The sequence below is a fragment of the Priapulus caudatus genome, unplaced genomic scaffold, assembly GCF_000485595.1.
Source record: "Priapulus caudatus unplaced genomic scaffold, Priapulus_caudatus-5.0.1 Scaffold350, whole genome shotgun sequence".
NCBI lineage: Eukaryota > Metazoa > Priapulida > Priapulimorpha > Priapulimorphida > Priapulidae > Priapulus > Priapulus caudatus.
This window is the reverse complement of record NW_014577411.1, coordinates 224,339-242,835: the sequence shown is the minus strand read 5'-3', so window position 1 is coordinate 242,835 and position 18,497 is coordinate 224,339. Positions and strand designations below refer to the sequence as shown.

At 46.7% G+C, this 18,497-nt stretch overlaps 1 protein-coding gene across 1 annotated transcript in view; it reads left to right on the top strand.

Moving 5' to 3' along the window:
- LOC106809386 (C-myc promoter-binding protein-like) overlaps window positions 1–18,497 on the top strand; it is a 35,699-nt gene that overhangs the window by 13,522 nt on the left and 3,680 nt on the right. Inside the window, exons 11-21 of the mRNA XM_014812450.1 lie at window positions 441–534; window positions 1,551–1,632; window positions 2,064–2,100; window positions 2,380–2,514; window positions 2,861–3,002; window positions 3,317–3,462; window positions 4,130–4,254; window positions 5,205–5,393; window positions 6,005–6,149; window positions 6,324–6,452; window positions 6,894–7,020. Coding sequence (XP_014667936.1) covers window positions 441–534; window positions 1,551–1,632; window positions 2,064–2,100; window positions 2,380–2,514; window positions 2,861–3,002; window positions 3,317–3,462; window positions 4,130–4,254; window positions 5,205–5,393; window positions 6,005–6,149; window positions 6,324–6,452; window positions 6,894–7,020 — 1,351 coding nt within the window. The remainder of the gene's footprint in view (window positions 1–440; window positions 535–1,550; window positions 1,633–2,063; window positions 2,101–2,379; window positions 2,515–2,860; window positions 3,003–3,316; window positions 3,463–4,129; window positions 4,255–5,204; window positions 5,394–6,004; window positions 6,150–6,323; window positions 6,453–6,893; window positions 7,021–18,497) is intronic.

The following is an 18,497-nucleotide window of genomic DNA, read 5'->3' as shown; positions in this document are numbered from 1 at the left end:
GGGGGGGATGTCCAGTGTGTGTGATGAGGGGGGGTTGTCCAGTGTGTGTGATGAGGGGGGGTTGTCCAGTGTGTGTGATGGGGGGGGGGATGCCCAGTGCCTCTGCTGAAGGGGAGGGAGTGGTAATGTCCAATTCCCATACTGAGCAGGAGAAGTGGTGGGGTGTGATGTGTATGCTAGTGGAGTGTGGAGGGTCATACTAATATTACTGTGGATTATAATAATAATCATCATCATCATCATCATCATCATCATCATCATCATCATCATCGTCATCATAATCGTAATAATAATAGTAACAGTAACAACACTTATAAGTAATAACATTAACATTAACATTAACAGTAGCAGTAGGCATCGGCTGAGCAGAGCTGTATGGTGGGTATGATGTATGGCATGAGGAGCCGTGGGTGCTCTGACCCTGTTATTACTGTTTGCAGATGTTCTTCCCGTTCCACTGGCAGTGTCCGTACATCCCGCTGTGCCCGCTCGGCCTCTCCGACGTTCTCACAGCCCCGCTGCCCTTCATTGTCGGTAAGTAGCGCCCCCCTGATGCCCGCACGATTGCACGCATCAATCGCTGCGTTCGTCGTATTGTTGAGTGTGCACTTGGGTGGTAATGAATAAACGTGTAAGGATATGACGCTCAATAATGATGGAAGTCGGTTGTGGGTCATTGCAGATTTTATCAGGTGGCTGCTGACTGCTGGCCTGTCAATGCATAGTAATAGTGTATCGATGTGAATCCAGTGGCCTCGCCGTATAATGTAATCAGGGTTCGTATAGGCTGTGGAGCACCTAGTTTGAAGTCCTTAAACTAATGAGATTTCCCAGGTCTGGAAAGGCCTGGAACAATGAGCCCATGTTTATTGTGTACACATTCTGTTGACGATAATAACACATTTAGCATACTCAACTGATGGCCCTGTTTAACTTCTAAGAAGTAACAAAACTTGTTCGAAGCAAGAGTTTGTTTGTTAATTGTTGATTGAAAAATATGATGTACAAAACATTGCATTTCAATTTTTGCCTTAAATATCGTGGTCCTGAACCTTCTAAGTTCTGAAAAAACATCCTGACGTTACTGCACGAACCCTATGTACAGTAGTTGGCAATCCATGTCGCAGTGTCCGCGTGTGTGCAGGGTGCAGAATTAACGCGAGTCCGGAGTTAAATACTCCCTGATTTTCTGTCGGACTCCCTGATTTGACATATGCAGGAGTCTGTGTGACTCCCTGAAAATTTTGCTATACTAACTAGTTCGTTCCAGAGCACAGCCTCGCGGAATTACCATATTTTTTCAGCAAATGTCCAAAGACAATTTGGCAGACGTGCAACTGCATGAATCTTCAAAATACGCACACACGTTATTGTTAATATCTTTAGTTTTGAACTTCAAACTGCGGACTCCCTCATTTTGTTGCGGACTCCCTTGTTCAAAAGTTATTTCTATTTCTTCTATTCTCATTTCAATTTCTACCCCTGTAGTTGGCAACCCACGTCGCAGTGTCTGTGTGTGTGTACACAGTATTTTCTCGTTCTGTGCGCAGGTGTTGACTCCCGCTTCTTTGACCTGTTTGACCCCCCACAGGAGGTCATCTGTGTTGACCTGGACACGAACACAATCTCACAGTGAGTAGTCGGGTGTCGTCTGGGCGATTTAGTCAATGCAGGTGGCACTGGTGTCAATGCTAGCGTGCGTGGCCATTTTACGTTTCACGTACAAACGTTGTTATATATGTTGCATATATGTTCTATCTATTTTATATACGGATTTATGTATTTTGCTGTGAGTTTACATCACTAAGACATGTAGTGTTGTCAGTACATCGCACACATGTATCTGATACATGTAGTGCATGTGGTAGATACACTACTGTGTGGTGCGCCCAGGAACTTATTATATCATGATATGATATTCATTTGCATGGTAACGACGGCATTTCGTCATATCATGACTGAATGTTCAAAGAATCTTGTTCCTCTCCAGTTAAAATGAGAAGGAAGTGTGCTAGCACGAGAATGATTTCTAAAGCTATTCTTTCTTAATTTTTTTTACACAGGACAGAGGAACGCAAATTGCTCAAGCCTCTGCCAAAGGTAGTTATTATGTTGTAAAACTCATCTCTCTCGAGTTTTCATGTACCCTTCATGTTCCCTTAGTGGTTCTAGCCTTTGAAAGAAATGCGTGAAGAACTATTATTTTTTGGAAAGTTGCAGAGCAATTGCTATTGGGATTGTGCAAGATCGGTTAATCTCCTATACCCAACAAACAGATGAGTGTTTGCGTTTACAATTGTGCGTGCCAGACAAAAAATATGAGACTAGATTTTATAGACATTCTGCGCATTTCATAATGATGTGTTGTTGTTGCCGTAGAAACTGGCAAGACAGCTGAAGCAGAGTCTAGAGGAGCTGTTTGAGCAGCTGCGGTTAGAAGTGAGCAAGAGCAAGCAGGAAAACAAAGCAGACGAATTTGACATTGAACTGGAATTCAAACGGAAAAAGAAAGAGGTAAGAAGCACAGCCTGCTACTGATCAAAGGGAGACAGTTGTGATTTGGCTGCGTGCGTGCGTGCATGCGTGCGTGCGTGTCTGTCTTCGGTATGTTTGAATGTGGTTGTGTTAGTCTCGAAAAAGTTTGTTGTAAATCAGCACAAAAGCTGCGCATTCTGATGCCAAATTTAAAGACAATGTGAAATGAGGCAAACGTATCGCCATGAATGTTGTGCTCGCAACAAAAGTCTTTCTCCCAGGTAATTTATATGTATTCGTATAGATTTGCTGCGAAATCCTTGCAAAATCGATTCTGCTTGCCTGCCTTACATACTGAGTTATATCGTTTGTTTTCGTCGTGTAGCAAGCGATGGAGCGAGCCATTCAGGAGGTGTTCCTGTGCTTCATGGCACAGATGCTCAAGTGTTATCGCACATATCTGCTCCCCATCACCGGCGCCCCCACGCTGGGAACCACCGACCCTGCCTCGTTGTTCGACCACCAAGGTATGCGTGTATTCCTAGCAGTCGTGCTCTGTTTGCTCATTGTTATGGTGTCCCTCTGATGCTGTCTCACTTGATTTCTTCCCCGACAATGTAATTCTCCTTAAACCCCCTAAATCTCACACTGTCTTTCACACCTCTCTCCCTCTCTCCAATTTCTCTCTGTCTCTCAGTTTCTTTCTCCAACATCTCTCCCTCCCTCCCTCCCTCCCTCCTTCCCTCCCTCCTTCCCTCCATCCCTCCCTCCCATCCCTCTCTCCCTCTGCCTTCCCCTGTGTGTACTCGTGCTACAACCGAGGCTGCTCTCTGACTCGCAGGGTTCCAGAAGAGCCGCGACCGAGCGTACCACAAGTTCTACGTGCAGCTGATGAAGACGCAGTGCTTCATCCGCTTCATCGAGGAGTGCAGCTTCGTCTCGAGCAACGACACGGGCATCGCCTTCTTCGACGAGTGCATGGAGAAGGTGAGAGAAGGAGGGGGCGCGCGGTGCGAGAAGGAGGGGGGGCAGTGTGAGAAGGAGGGGTGCACATGGTGGAGAAGGTGAGAGAGTTGTTTTGAACATCACTCGGTTGAAGGGAACTTCCTCATTTCTCCATCATCTCTTTCATTTTCATACGGATTCCCTCCTTTTAAGTAAGAGCACGTATGGACTCCCTCACTCCTAAGTTAGTTTCCGCCCTCGTGTTGTTACGAGTCGCGGGTGACGTATTTATGACGTATTAATGACGTATTAATGACGTATTTATGACGTATTTATGACGTATTAATGACGTATTTATGACGTATTAATGACGTATTTATGACGTATTAATGACGTATTTATGACGTATTAATGACGTATTAATGACGTATTTATGACGTATTAATGACGTATTTATGACGTATTAATGACGTATTTATGACGTATTAATGACGTGTTTATGACGTATTAATGACGTGTTTATGACGTATTAATGACGTATTAATGACGTATTTATGACGTATTAATGACGTATTAATGACGTGTTTATGACGTATTAATGACGTATTAATGACGTATTAATGACGTATTTATGACGTATTAATGACGTATTAATGACGTATTAATGAAGTATTACTGACGTATTAATGACGTATTTATGACCTTGCAGGTTGACCTCTACCTGGAGAAGCGAGACACGCGTCTGCTGGAGATTGATGAGTCACAGATCAGCGAGCACACTGTGTTCATCACTCCCCCGGACAACAATGGTCTCCCACCGGATGTCACCTACAGGTGAGGCGGCAGCGGTGGTGGCCATGTTGTTTTTGGGGCTGCGCGCGCATAACAGTGACAGCTTTTCGGTTTCATATGGAATCACCGAATGCAATGTTGTATCTGATTCAACAGACCAGATACGTTTCAGAGGCTTGTCTGCTAAATGTTTGTAAGATGGGGTAATTACACCCTGCTGTTTATGCTGATGCTTTGGATTGTTTAACATGAAATAAAGCACATGTTATATCGAGGATATGTCAATATAGTATGGTGACACTACAAATGTGGCAGCAGACATTATAATTGGTTTCAACAATATTTTTTCCTGAAAGTTGTGTTTGCTATTACACGGCATGTTAATAAATTCCTTCTGTGCTAAACAAAAATCTGTTAAACGAGGTATGATAGATGTAAATTGTGTGATTACGCAAGAAATAAATATAAGTAAAGTATTATCGTACCCTATAAGTAAACTATGAATGTGAAGGCGGACATTATTAGAAATATCATTCACCAGTGCTCGAATGGTTGTATTTCTTGAGTGAAGCTACACTGAATGTGATACTTATTAAGTCACAATACTTCTTCGTTAAGCGAAAGTCCCCGTTGGCAGCTTGAACCACCTCATGGACATCCCATGGACACTAAATACTAATGATGCTACACTTAATCGCATGCGAATGAAATAAGTTCATTGGATTTTGTTGAAAACTATGAATTCATATTTATCTTGTGTTAAATCCAAGAAATTAACTTGCTGTCGAAATTTTCGATCTCCCTTCGGAAAATCTTCATCAGGATGTGGAGATCGGAAATTTCGAAAGTAAGTTAATTTCTTGGATTTAACACAAGATAAATATCTATTCTTAGTGATATGTGGTATTTATTAAGTGACAATGCTTCTCCGTTATGGGAGAGTCCCCGTTATAGCAGCGTAAACGACGGCGCCACGCTCTCTCTGCTTTCAGCTACACATCGTTTCCGAGCAAGCTGAATGAGGAACTGTTCCATGAGCGGCCGCGGCTGCCGGTTATCTCAGCGGTCAAGCAGAGCGGGGTCGTGCCGGGCAGCCCCGTCATCCTGCGCACGAAGCAGGAGCTGAAGACCGCGCAGAAGGTCGCGAAGAAACACGCGGCGAAGCCAGAGTACTGGGCAAAGTAAGTCCTGACTGTGGGTGTGACTCGCGGGTGTTTGCGCGTGCTCTCCCACGCGGTTCTATGATGTACTGGGCAGTAAGCCACCAGAACGGAAACATATTACTGTATACGCTGTATATTTCGCGGTGGTTTAACTTTCGCTAATTTTGCGAACGCGTCCCCGACCGCAAAAAGAACAACACGCGAATAATTCATACCGAATAATTCATAATTCACCGACCGCGAAATTGTCCGTCAAGTCAAAAAATATGGCATATACAGTAATTTTAATAATTTATATAAATTTTTACGCATGCTGTCATGTACGAGCGTTTATTTTGTTACTCGCTTGAGTGTTCACTTGTGCATGCATCTTCCTCCATCTACATATATGCTTCTATGTATTTGCGTGAATTTCCATATTTTTATATTCCTTATATGCGTATATATTCACATGTTTGTGCGTGGATTTTCATGCTCGTACACATATTCTGTAGGTGTATTTATATATGATACGTACATATGTTTCTGTAGTTTTAACTGCGTCCATGCGTATAGCATGTAGGTGCATGTAGTTATGCACTCGTTTATTACGTATGTTGCTATGCATGTACATTGGCTGTTTCCTGCAGGTGTGTGTTGAGCTACATCTACAGTCTCTGGTTCATCCATCTGCCTGCCTACGTAAAGCACTCGCACTCCAAGCATAAAGCTCTAAGACTCGCATATGAGGTGCTCGTCCGAATGCAGAATTCCAAGTTGAAGACAATTGACGAGGTGCGTAAGAAGTGAACGAGGAAAATGTACAGACGAGAGAGAAAGGAAAACTGTTTGCATGCATGAGAACGAGAACGAGACACACATAGTGAAAGAGAGGTCGGAGAGGGGAAGGGAAGGAGAAGGGGAGAGGGAGAGTGTACGGGAGGAGTAAGTGTTTGTTTATGCCACCAGGTGTGCTACCGTGTCGTCATGCAGCTGTGTGGACAGTACAACATGCCAGTGTTGGCAGTTAAGGTACTCTTTGAGATGAAGAAACATGGAGTGTCCCCCAACGCCATCACCTATGGCTACTACAATAAGGTATCCTCGAGATCAGTGTAAAACACTAATAAATTATAATAGTGCTACTATTACTGTTGCTATTATTATTACTATTATTATATCATTACTACTAATCTATTCCTATTATATATATATATATATTATATCTAACTGCTCCTGCTAGTTATTACTAGTACTTATCCTATAAACATGACAATTTCAGGAGTTGGGCTTTAGATAGATTTGTGTGCATATTCATGCCAACCTTAACATAATGTCTTTTTATGACATAATATTGTTTTATAACATTATTATTATTTCATAGCATGGTGTTGTTTTGTAGCATAACGCTCTATATGATCATAACATGCTTGCATAGCATGTTGTACTGAAGCGCGTTGTTCTATAATATGATGTTCAGTCACACAATGTTGTTCTGTGTTGTGTAATCTGTCGTCGTTCTCTTCTCGCGCACACCAGGCACTGTTTGAGAGCAAGTGGCCATCGTCCACCAGCAACGGCTACCTGATGTGGAACAAGCTACGCAACGTCATCATGGCCGCCGCCAAATTCCGACAGGGCCTGCGTAGCAACCGCCGCCTCTCCGGTATGTCTATCGTGCACACGCTATCCTGTCCTGTAAAGAAAGATTTTGACGACGGTATACAAATCCTGTATATGTAATAATTGGGTATCGGATTGTAGAATTTTTTTTGAATTGTTCAGTTAAAGGAGGTTGGGCAACTTCTTATATTGCCACACTTACAAGCAATTCTTAGTCAACCAATATGTCAGCCATCTGACCCCATCTGTTGACTCCCCCCCCCCTGCTGTATGATAACGTCAGTAATTGTGTATATATACATATATATGTACATATATAATATCAAGAGCAGATAAAGGAGAGCGTACAAGGGTAAAATGCTGAAACCATGCTGCAGTATTAGTCGAATTAATAAACTTTTCCCGTTTTATTTTGACGATCCTTTGCAGTATATTGATTAGCTGTCCTTACCTTTCATATAAAACAAACCGCATGTTCCCTACGATGCCCCTACGCTGAGATAATGAGCGTGGAAAATCTGGTATTTTCGCCGAAACCAGACTCGAGATCAGTGTGAACTGCGACTGCTCTCGAAGTGTTTCCAGTGTGTTGCTTCCGGTCGCGCTGTGTACGCGCCATAGTGGCGCTGACTCACGTAATACTACCAGAGTTTACTATACATCCAGCGTGAGGTGGGCGTGAGGTGGGCACAGCGTGGGCGTCATCACTATGGCAATCAATAACAGACGTCATTCGGGACACGCGAGGTTTCCCGAAGTTATAACACTTCGGGAGAGGGACGCAGTTCACACTGATCTCGAGTCGGGTTTCGGCGAAAATACCAGATTTTCACCGCTTATTATCTCAGCGTAGGGGCATCGTAGGGACATGCGGTTTGTTTGATATGAACAAGGTAAGACAGCTAATCAATAATACTGCAAAGGATCGTCAAAATAAAACGGGACAAGTTTATTAATTCGACTAATACTGCAGCATGGTTTCAGCATTTTACCCTTGTACGCTCTCCTTCTTTATCTGCTCTTGATAATATATATCAGAAGTAGATAATAGGGAAGGAGTGTGACTTCAATAAACAAGGGAAATTCATCATTTACTAGCCTTAGAATACCTACGATTTACTACGCTTAACTCAACCAACTTGAGCTCAAATCGTACACAGTACATTCGCCGGGCATTGTGCAAAATCGTTTCCTCGTATACACCCACAATCCGGAGATACAGACTAAAACGTACGACACGATTCTCCATTCTGTTGCCAGCAAAACGAATCCATAACCTGCCTAACTTGAAACAATAGACAGCTACTAACGACTCTTGCGCACTCTTGTGCCCTCGGCGATGTGGTGTGGCTCGCTGGGAGATTGGAGCTGGAGCTGTTGCTGATTGCGGTGGGCGTGCGTGCGTGGGGGGCACGCCAGCTTTAACTAGGTCAAAGATTAGCTCGCCGAGTGTTGCGTCGATGTCCAATCTCCCAGCGAGCCACACCGCATCGCCGAGGGCACAAGAGTGCGCAAGAGTCGTTAGTAGCTGCTTATTGTTTCAAGTTAGGCGGGTTATGGATTCGTTTTGCTGGCAACAGAATGGAGAATCGTGTCGTACGTTTTAGTCTATCTCCGTATAGTGGGTGTATACGAGGAAATGATTTCGCACGATGCTAGGCGCATGTACTGTGTACGATTTGAGTTCAAGTTGGTTGAGTTACGCGTAGTAAATCGTATAACCGAAAGTTTTTCTGTGGAGGTTGTCTGCACACCAAAGCTCGCGTTTGGCTGCACAATGTTCACTGCAGAAATAGTAATGTGTTTGGCATACATATTGTACACACTGGTACATCACTTGGCCTCTTGAAAACTTGGGTTTTAGTACTGGCTAGTTGCAGGATATATGGTATCTATAATATCTGTACTGTACTACCATCCGAATCCGAAAAATTCAGAATTCCGAAACGTGTCTGTTCCCAAGGGTTTCGGATAATAGATTGTGTACTGTATATTACTTACATGTCCTGTCGTCTGTCACCACTCTCTCTCTCTCTCGTCTATCTGTCTTTGTGCTTCTCTCTTTCTCTCTCTCTCTCTCTCTCTCTCTCTCTCTCTCTCTCACTGGTCATATTCTCTCTTTTTCTTTCTCTCGTTTGCTTTCTGTTTCTCTCTCTTCTTCTTCTCTCTCTCTCTATTTCCCTCTCTCTCGCTTTGTCCGTGTTGTTGAAATCAAAAGCAATGCAAGATAATATGAATGTATATATGAATGTAATATAATGCGCAACATGAATGTAATAAAATATGACGTAGAAAGCACACAATGTAGTAATCTCACAACTACACAGTTACTGTCGATGCTGACAGCCACCTGGCTTGTGTTTGCAGGTGAGTTTGCGCTGTCCGTTCAGACGCACATGGGCGACAAGGAGAACGGTGGCGCCGCCATGCTGCGCACCGCCAGCTTCGGCAGTGACGTTCGTCTTCTCAGCGGCTTCACGCGACGGCCCGGCGTCCTCGAGAACGGCATCCTAGAGGGCGCCAGGGGTCCCGTCAACAAGGTGTTTGAGGCGGTCGTCGAGGAGGGCGACGGAGACGCCGCCGGCAGGGGGCGCCGGCAGTCGCCGATGCGCACGCCCGTCACCGAGAACGACCCGCTCGGCTTGTTCGCCGAACCCGCGCAGGGGGCGCCACCGTCGAGCCCGCAGACGCCGACGTCGCCGCCGCGTCTCGTCTACGAGCCGTTCACGTCGGACGAGTTCAGGACTAAGGGCAGCAGCGACACGCTTGCGGCGGCAGGGGTCGCCACTGTGGACGGGGCGGAGCGCAAGGAGAGCGTCGGGTCGATGTTGTCTCAGGACAGCGCCGCGTCGGCCGACGACTTGTCCGGTTCGGCAGCGCCACCTGGTGAGGCGGCGTCGGCGCAGCGCCGTCGCTCCCTCAACCTCGACATCGACCGGCTCAAGTCGAAGCTTCGCACGCCGCCGCAGAAGAGCGACTCGCTCCCGCCGCTCGCCTCGAGCCCCGCGCACGACGCCAGCGCCCCCTGGCGCGCCTCCGACTCCACCGACGCCCTCAGCCCGTTCGCGACCGCCGCCGACTCGCCAGGGGGCGTCACGTGGAAGGACTCGCTGTCGTCGGTCGGCGGCGCGCTGAAGTCCGCGGCGCGGTCTGCCTCGGCGGCCCGCATCGCGAGCAAGTGGTCGGAGTTCAAGCTGTCGGTCGGCTCAACGCTGGGCACCCCGACGAAGGCTGCGGCGGCGAGCGCGATCCACCAGAGCCGCAGCGCGCTGTTCTCATTCGGGGTCGGCGGGGTCGACGCGGACGCGCGCTCGCCCGAGGACGAGGACGACAGCGACGAACAGCTGCTCGGTGAGTTACGCGAGCACGCTCACTTGTCGTCGGGAGCGGGGCGAGGCGAGGGAGGAGTGGGGCGAGCACGCTCACTTGTCGTCGGGAGCGGGGCGAGGCGAGGGAGGAGTGGGCAAGCACGCTCACTTGTCGTCGGAGGGGCGGGCGCGCGAGTGAGGGCAGGAGTGGGCGCGAGCACCGCTCACGTTGTCGTCGGACGGGGGGAGGCGAAGGGAGGAGTCGGGGCAGATGCTCACTTGTCGCTCGGAAGCGGGCGAGCGAAGGAGGAGTGGAAGAGCATCGCTCACTTGTTGCGGGAGCGGGCCGAGGCGAGGGAGGAATGGGGGGCGAGCACCGCTCATTGTCGTCGGGAGCCGGGCGAGGCGAGGGAGGAGTGGGGCGAGCATCGCTTCACTTGTCGTCAGGAGGGCGGGCGAGGCGAGGGAGGAGTGGAACGAGCATGCTCACTTGTCGTCGGGAGCGGGGGGGGGGAGCGAGCGCGAAGATTGACGTCTCATAGGATACATTGTTTATTGAGATAGATATTATTATTGATTGCTATTGATTAATGCATTGTTATTGATTGCTACTGATTAATGGCATTGTATTATTGATTGCATGTCGATTAATCGCATTGTATTCGATTGCTATTGATTAATCGCTTGTTATTGATTGCATACTGATTAATCGCATTGTTATTGACTGCGGCTAGTCATATGCTTTGTTATTGATCTGCTATTGATTAATGGCATTGTCTACTCTCCGACTTGCACTCCGATTATGCAATTGTTTATTGATTGCTGAGTGGATTAATGTCTTATTATTGACTTCGCTCTTCGATTAATGCATTCGTTATTCGATTGACTATTGATTATCGCGTTGATATATTGATTGCTATTGATTAATGCATTGTTATTGATTGCTACTGATTAATGCATTGTTATTGATTGCTAGTGATTAATGCATTGTTATTGATTGCTATTGATTAATGCATTGTTATTGATTGGCTATTGATTATGCATTGTTATTGATTGCTACTCGATAATGGCATTGTTATGATTGCTTACTGATATAAGCATTGTATTGATTGCTATTGATTAATGCATTGTTATTGATTGCTACTGATTAATGCATTGTTATTGATTGCTATTGATTAATGCATTGTTATTGATTGCTATTGATTAATGCATTGTTATTGATTGCTATTGATTAATGCATTGTTATTGATTGCTATTGATTCATCGCATGTTTTGATTGCCTATTGATCTCATGGCATTGTTATTGATTGCTACTGATTAATGCATTGTCTATAATGATTTGACTAATATTGACGTCTAGCTTGCTTAGTTCGCCCATGTTGTTTGTCCCGTTGTCTGGCCTGGCAGGCATGTACGGTGTAGAGGAACTGATGGGTCGTGACAGCAACCAGGAGGAGGTGTTTGACAAGTTCGCACGCGCTCCCTTTCCCGTCCGCCAGCGAGTGCAGCCCATCGGTGAGTAGTCACATACAGCTTTCTCTCCTAGGGCCCCTTGTCAGAAACAAAATTTCTTAATATATTATTATTATTTATTATTAAAATATTTAATGTCTTAACAATAGTCTTACCATTAACTCGTAAACCGTTGACAGAAACATCGTAAAGTTACAAGAACGAAAATGTTCGGCAAATTTCCTCCTAACATTACGAGAGCCAAACCCTCTCATAACTTTATTACTTGAGAATCGAAGATACACACATATGTGACGCTGCTCGCAGCATAATGAGCGCACTAAAGTCGAAAGAATCTCTCGTTTTGATGTAATGAGCACGCAGCACATGTCCAATTGCTGAAAATGGCCCTACCTGAAAAAAAAGAGATTTTTAGCAAAAATCTAGTTCCTAAGTGCGCATATTCTAATATGGATATATAGTTTCAGATCTCTAGATTATTACTGGTCATAATTTTATTTTTCTTCAAACAGGGCCGCTTGACCGCTCATCGCCCGACTGGCCGCTTACCCGACACCTTATCTCTAAAAGCTGCATATTCGGAATAAGTCGGTTTCTGATCTTCAAATTGCTGTAGATCCGTCAATTCTTTAGATATGCACATACTTCATATATCATTTTCAAAGGTAATTAAAAATGATATATTCAGATATCCACATAACTCAATTTGTAGAATTTCTTACTTAATCCTGGTTTTCGCTGGAGGCAGGTCACATATTAATCTAAGACATTACAATTATAATGACCTTATACTTTATATTATGAGTATATAAAAAAAATGCAACATTAGTTGTAGGCGTTGCAATTGTATAGGCCATATACGCAGATAAGAACAGCTCTGTGGTGTCGACACTCGTCTGGTTCGTTTTACAAAGCGTCTTCATTGAACATATCTTTAACTGGGGCAAAATTGTATTCTCTCCACCCTGCCGATAAAAGTCATATTAGAGTAAAGTTTTACAAAATATGTCGGAAAACGCAGCAAGCTATGTATTTCGAAAGCCATCGCGCTACAAAGGCGGTATACGCGGGGCCATCCTCCCGCGTCACAAATTTGTGATTCATTTTGGTTTATAAATTATTATTGCAATATACAGATGGCAATCGTTTATCGATGTCGATGGTTGCTCAAGTAAACCGACTTCTTCTTACTCAGCTGCATTTGTGTCTTTTTTGTGGCTCGCAGCTAGCAGTGTCATTGACACTTTCATTATTATTTACCTGTTTTCTGTCATTTTTTAGCTCATCTGACATAGTCAGATGCAGCTTGTAGAACGCTTGATCGTCCGTCCCGTGCGTCGTGCGATCCGTGCGTCCGTGCGTCCGTCCGTCCGTCAAACAGTTGGCACAAATCTTAACCGCTTCGAACGTAGCCGTCACGATATTCGGGATGTGGGGCGCTCACACTCACAAACGAGTTGGATGGTCGAAGCTGGTCAAATTCAATAGGGTTGTAAAAGAAGGGGAACATTCATCCTTAACTTAAGTATAGGGAGGAATCAGATTATTGCGGCAAGAAAAATCTAAACGGCTCGACCTCGGGCTCGTGATAGTCGTGTATAAGCATGCATGTAGGAAAGAGCCATCACTGTGCCGAAATTGGAGCGTTCACAGGTCAAGGGGAGTCAGTGGGCACAGGGCAGATCTTTGACATTTCTGAGGACATGGTCTGACGGCGCGATTGACAGAAACTTTTTTGTTTCAGCGGTGACCTAAGCATTTTTCATGCGCTTTATGAAAGGACATGAAATGTCCCTTCTGCTACCTATTGGCGAAGAGTAAGTGTCGGATAACGCTTAATAAAGGTTAAACTTGTTTGTGTGCCTGTCTGCTTAGAAAGAATATTTGACTTGCCGGTTTGCTTAGGTAGAATCGTATACTTTGCCTGGGATGTATGAGGCTACAATGTCAGGCAGTGTTAATTATTCAAAAACTAAATTATGTTAAAGAAGGTGTATATTCGCTTAATCGTATACATTTCTATGTCATTCTGTATGCTGTCAGTAGTGGTTACATGTAAGCCGTATCCACTGCCAGTGGCTGTGGCATAGTGTGGGGGCAGTTTTTTGGCCTGCATTAATTGGTTGGCCAGGTAGCAGCTCTCTATGTTGCAGAATTAGCAGAACTCGTGGCTTGCGTCAGGTAACATCTGGATGAGTAGCTTACCTACTTCTGTCCTGGTGGCGAAATAGTTGTTGGCTCACTACACGAAATAACTCGGGAGCTTCCATCTTTAATCTGAAGAACACTTAAACGTAGCCGCCATCTCGTGGACACTTCATACGATCGGCCAACGAATCATTCCTTTGAGAGAGGTTGCTGATACATCCCTGTGGGCACTGTCCACTGTTTGCGAGACGATGTATGCTGGAACACATTTGGCAGACTAACTAGGGTTTACTAGAGATCTCCACTCCACCAACAGAGTGCACCGCAGTAGACGTTAAGAATGAGCAGCTAGTCACTATGGCGGCACTTGTTTCTATACTGCGTATTCTGAACCTATTTTTTCGCAATTAAATGCAATATATCACATGATTTATTTAGCAACAATTTAATAACAACAAATAATTTTTACAAACAATTAGCTTGTTTATATAATTTTTTAATAAGGTTGAGGTCACCATTGCACCATAAAGAGCGGAGGTTTCAGGCTTATCTTGCTTGTAATCTCTGCTATTCAACCGATGGATTTGGAAGTTGTGCAAATGCGAAGTTGCTGAAATCAGTGTGTACGCAACTGCGCATCGGCCATATCTGCTCCGAGACAAATGTTGTCAGAGATATATATAAGGATGTTTACGTTTATAGAGACCGTAGCAAACAGACCTCACGCTCTGCAATATAGTTAATTGCTGAATTGCACTCCTACTTTTATATATTGTTTTGATGTAAATTCATACGAGCTCGGTGACTCATACACAGCCATAAAGGAATTAAAGTCAGGATCATAATTCCACAAATCGTCAGCTCTCTTTTTGATTTAACTAGTTAGAAACAATGCTTATCAGGTAAGGAAGTTTGAGGCGAGGGGTACATTTAGTCCCGTTAGATTCTTTTAATGTAAAAAAATGCAACAAATTTTACAATATATACACATAAAAATTCGGGTGACGTAGCCCCACAATTTCATCGATAACCTTAGTTACAGGGTAGACTCGGGTGGGTCGCATGCAGCCGGTCGGTGGCTCCTGAGCATTCACAATCCCAATCCAGTGAATGTCGAGTTACCTACGATTAACAATACTCACCTCTGACCTCTAAGGTTAAGCCATATTGAAGGGGAAATAATAGTCAGAGATGAGCAGAGACCACTGGGAGGGTCGCGTGAAAACGTCTGAACGAATGGCTCTGCAAACTTAAGATGGCCGTTTCAATTGCAAAACCAGCTGTAACTGGCGCCAGCGGCGCTCAGAAGTAGCGGATCGTTACGGGTGGGCGAATCGATGTCCAACAACTCGCACGCCCTCTACAATCCTCGTTCAGTATTCCGCTACTCCCGCCCGAGATGCTTGTGGCCTCGGTTGGCGAAATTCTTTCTTTCATGACTCCTCAGGCAAGCATAGTCGTACGTCGGCAGCTCGTCCTAACCAGAGCCAGAGTTTTCACAGAGTTTGCTGTGCATTGATTGCTTTAATTCGCATCTGTTCGCTTGATGGTTTTGCTAGCCAGTAGCACTAGCCATAACGCTAATACCCATGTACCATAACATGTAGCATATAACTCAATGTAATACCTCTACGGCATAGATGTACATATCGAGCCAATGTATAATGTACCATACATGGTTGCACATGAACACGAAGGTATGATGACGATGTACCATACATGTAGCGGATATACCACAGATGTATACGTGTACTGCATAGCAGTGTACATCTAACATAATGGTGATACAGTGTAGGCTCAATATCATTGTACATCTACTCTACATTAAGTGGTATACATGTAATAGCTGCTGCATGTACATCTAAGCACAATGTGTATATGTATCAATACAATGTACATGCTAACAGCAAGTATAATGTACCATCATGTACATCTAGCAGTAAGTGATAGCTAATGTACGCGATAGCATGTACTCTAGACACAGATGATATATGTGCCCTATACGATGTTACATATAACACAATATGTGTGTTTATTTTTGCATTTTTTTTTTTAAAGGAAAACACTCACATGCCCCCATCACATGTACACTGCGGGTCACGCCCCCCCCCGACCCTCACACTGAGGTGGCGGGGGTGTGGCAGCCTTGGTGGGCGGGGCATCTACGCCGGCGCCTGGCGCCACACACCCGCGTCTCTTCCCTCGCCCACCCTCCCCGCTCCCCGCAACAACTCGAGCCTTTTTTCCACACAAGCTGCTCGACACCCGGCAATGTTAGCGTCACTAAAGTCGCGCTCGCAAATAGCGTGCTCCAAAGACCACTTCTGAGCCCGTGCGTGCATGTTTGGAGAGTGCAGCGCGCTTAATTTGGCACTGGCGGCGTGATATTTGCAACGGCGCGGCGGATTAGCAGAGATATTCGCCCCCTCGTGTGCCACAACCGACACACCACTTAGCTCACTTCATTCAATCCCCCCTCCCCGCCTATCTCACGCCCGCGGCTGAGCCCAGCGCGGCTTCTTCCCTTCTGTGTGTGAACGCGCCCTCACATAATGACAAATATTTGTCAATAGTTTTCTTGGTCCAATGATATTGTTACTTGTCCATATATGTTTATCTTTGGTCAGATATATCTGTATATTTGTCATATTTTTGTCAAAATTTTTTGTCCAACATTTTTGACAAATAATTTGTCATTATTAAGCTCCTGATCTAGCATAATGTAATACACCTGACCATAGCAGTTGTGAGCACTCTCACACAATGCTATACCATTCTCTAACACCCACCATGCTCCATATCAACGCGAGATAGGAAGAAGGCGGAGAGCGAGGGTGCGTCGAAGAGATATGAGCGAGGCGCGCGCCGGCGCCACACCCACTGTCACACTCACCGAGAGGAGTGGCTCCCACCACCCGTACATCCGACATGTGGAGAGAGTAGTGCGCTCCCGTGAGCCGGCATGCTGCACACTCCACAACCTCCGTCACCCGGACGTAACCCACGTACCATGGCGGGGCAGGAGGGGTAGCGAGATAGCACCACACGCCCTATCACACATACATGATATGCGCCACTCGTCACCCATAACACCTCCCCTACATCTACACGCACCAGAGATCACGAGGAGTGTGACCCACACACTCACCCTCACACGGTCATCAGACACAGAGAGAGGTAGCCGGAGTGTAGAGTCCCACCCAGTGTGGGAGCTCGTGACGACCAGGCAATGGTGTGCCCCCCATTCACCATCACACCACTCGTCGCAACCCAGCCTCTAACGCACGAGACCGTGGTGACCTACCCATCGTACCCACGGCCCACTAAGAGAGTGACCGCAGCCCCCCGCCGCCGCCCGTGTCCACCGCACACCACACTCTCGCGTGTCCGTACCACGCTGGGTTGCTGTCGGGCGGCAGCGTGCGCGTTCCCGTGACCTGACGTCTGACCTCGCATGCCCGACATCTCGGGAGTGCAGGTGACACACGAGCAGCCGCTCTCACAAGGCTGTCCTTCATCATCGCCATGGAGACGACGATACGACGCTCGCACAGCTGCTCACACGTGCACGCCGCTGCCGGGTACGACGCAAGGAAGGTCAGCGTCGTGGCCCTCGGCTGGACGACTCCAACCGGTCGAACACGTGGTGAGGTGTGTGTGTGCGCGCGTGTGTCGTGCGTGTTCGCGTGCGTGCGGTGGTGTGCGTGCGTGTGTGTGCTGTGCGATTGTACGAGGTGTGTCTACAGTAGCGGTAGTGATCCGCTAACCCCGCCGTTCTCCGTCTCGCCATCTAACAGCTGCTGCTTCTCGGCTCCAGCTCGTCCCGGCCTCCTCACACGTCGTCGTCGGAAGGACAACCGTCACGCAGCGCCGGCGGCAGGCGCTCAAACTCCTGCCGAGCCGTCGATGGAGGCATACAGAGGCGTGCAAGTCATCCGCCCCGCCCGCCCTATCGCGCGCTGCGAGTTGCCACGGCTCGACGCCTGCCTGCAGCGCGCTTCGCTGCGCCGCGAGCGGCCCGAGGACGCGGAGTCTCGTACGGACTCGACGAGAGCTGCGATCGCTGCTTCTTCACGAGTCGCTGTAGCGACCCCAGCTGCCGGGGCCCCCTGGTGAGACAGGACATCCTCGCAGGTGAGCCGGCACCCCCGTCTCCGTCTCTCCGTGTCTCGCCGTGGTTGTCATCATGCTCACCTCGTCTCGTCTCTCTGTCTCGCCCCCGTCGTCGTTACGTCTCGCCTTGTCTCGCTGGCACTGTCATCTCCTTGTTTTGCTGCCACTGTCTGTCAGGCATTGCTGCCTCGCCGCCCTTGTTGCCTCGCCTCACCACCATTGTTGCCTCGCCTCACTTTATCTCGCCGCCATTGTTGCCTCGCCTCACTTATCTCGCTGGCCATGTGCGTGGTCACGCCACCTCGTGCTTTTCGTGCCACCATTTGTTGTCATGGCTGTTCTGTTCTTGCCTCCGGTAGTTTCGTGAGTCAGCGTACTTATTGCGCCCTTCGACCCAAGACTGTCAAGCTATGTGCCCCGTAACTCTACGATATATCTCGGCCTGTAACTCTCGATATATCTGCGCTTTAATGTATGA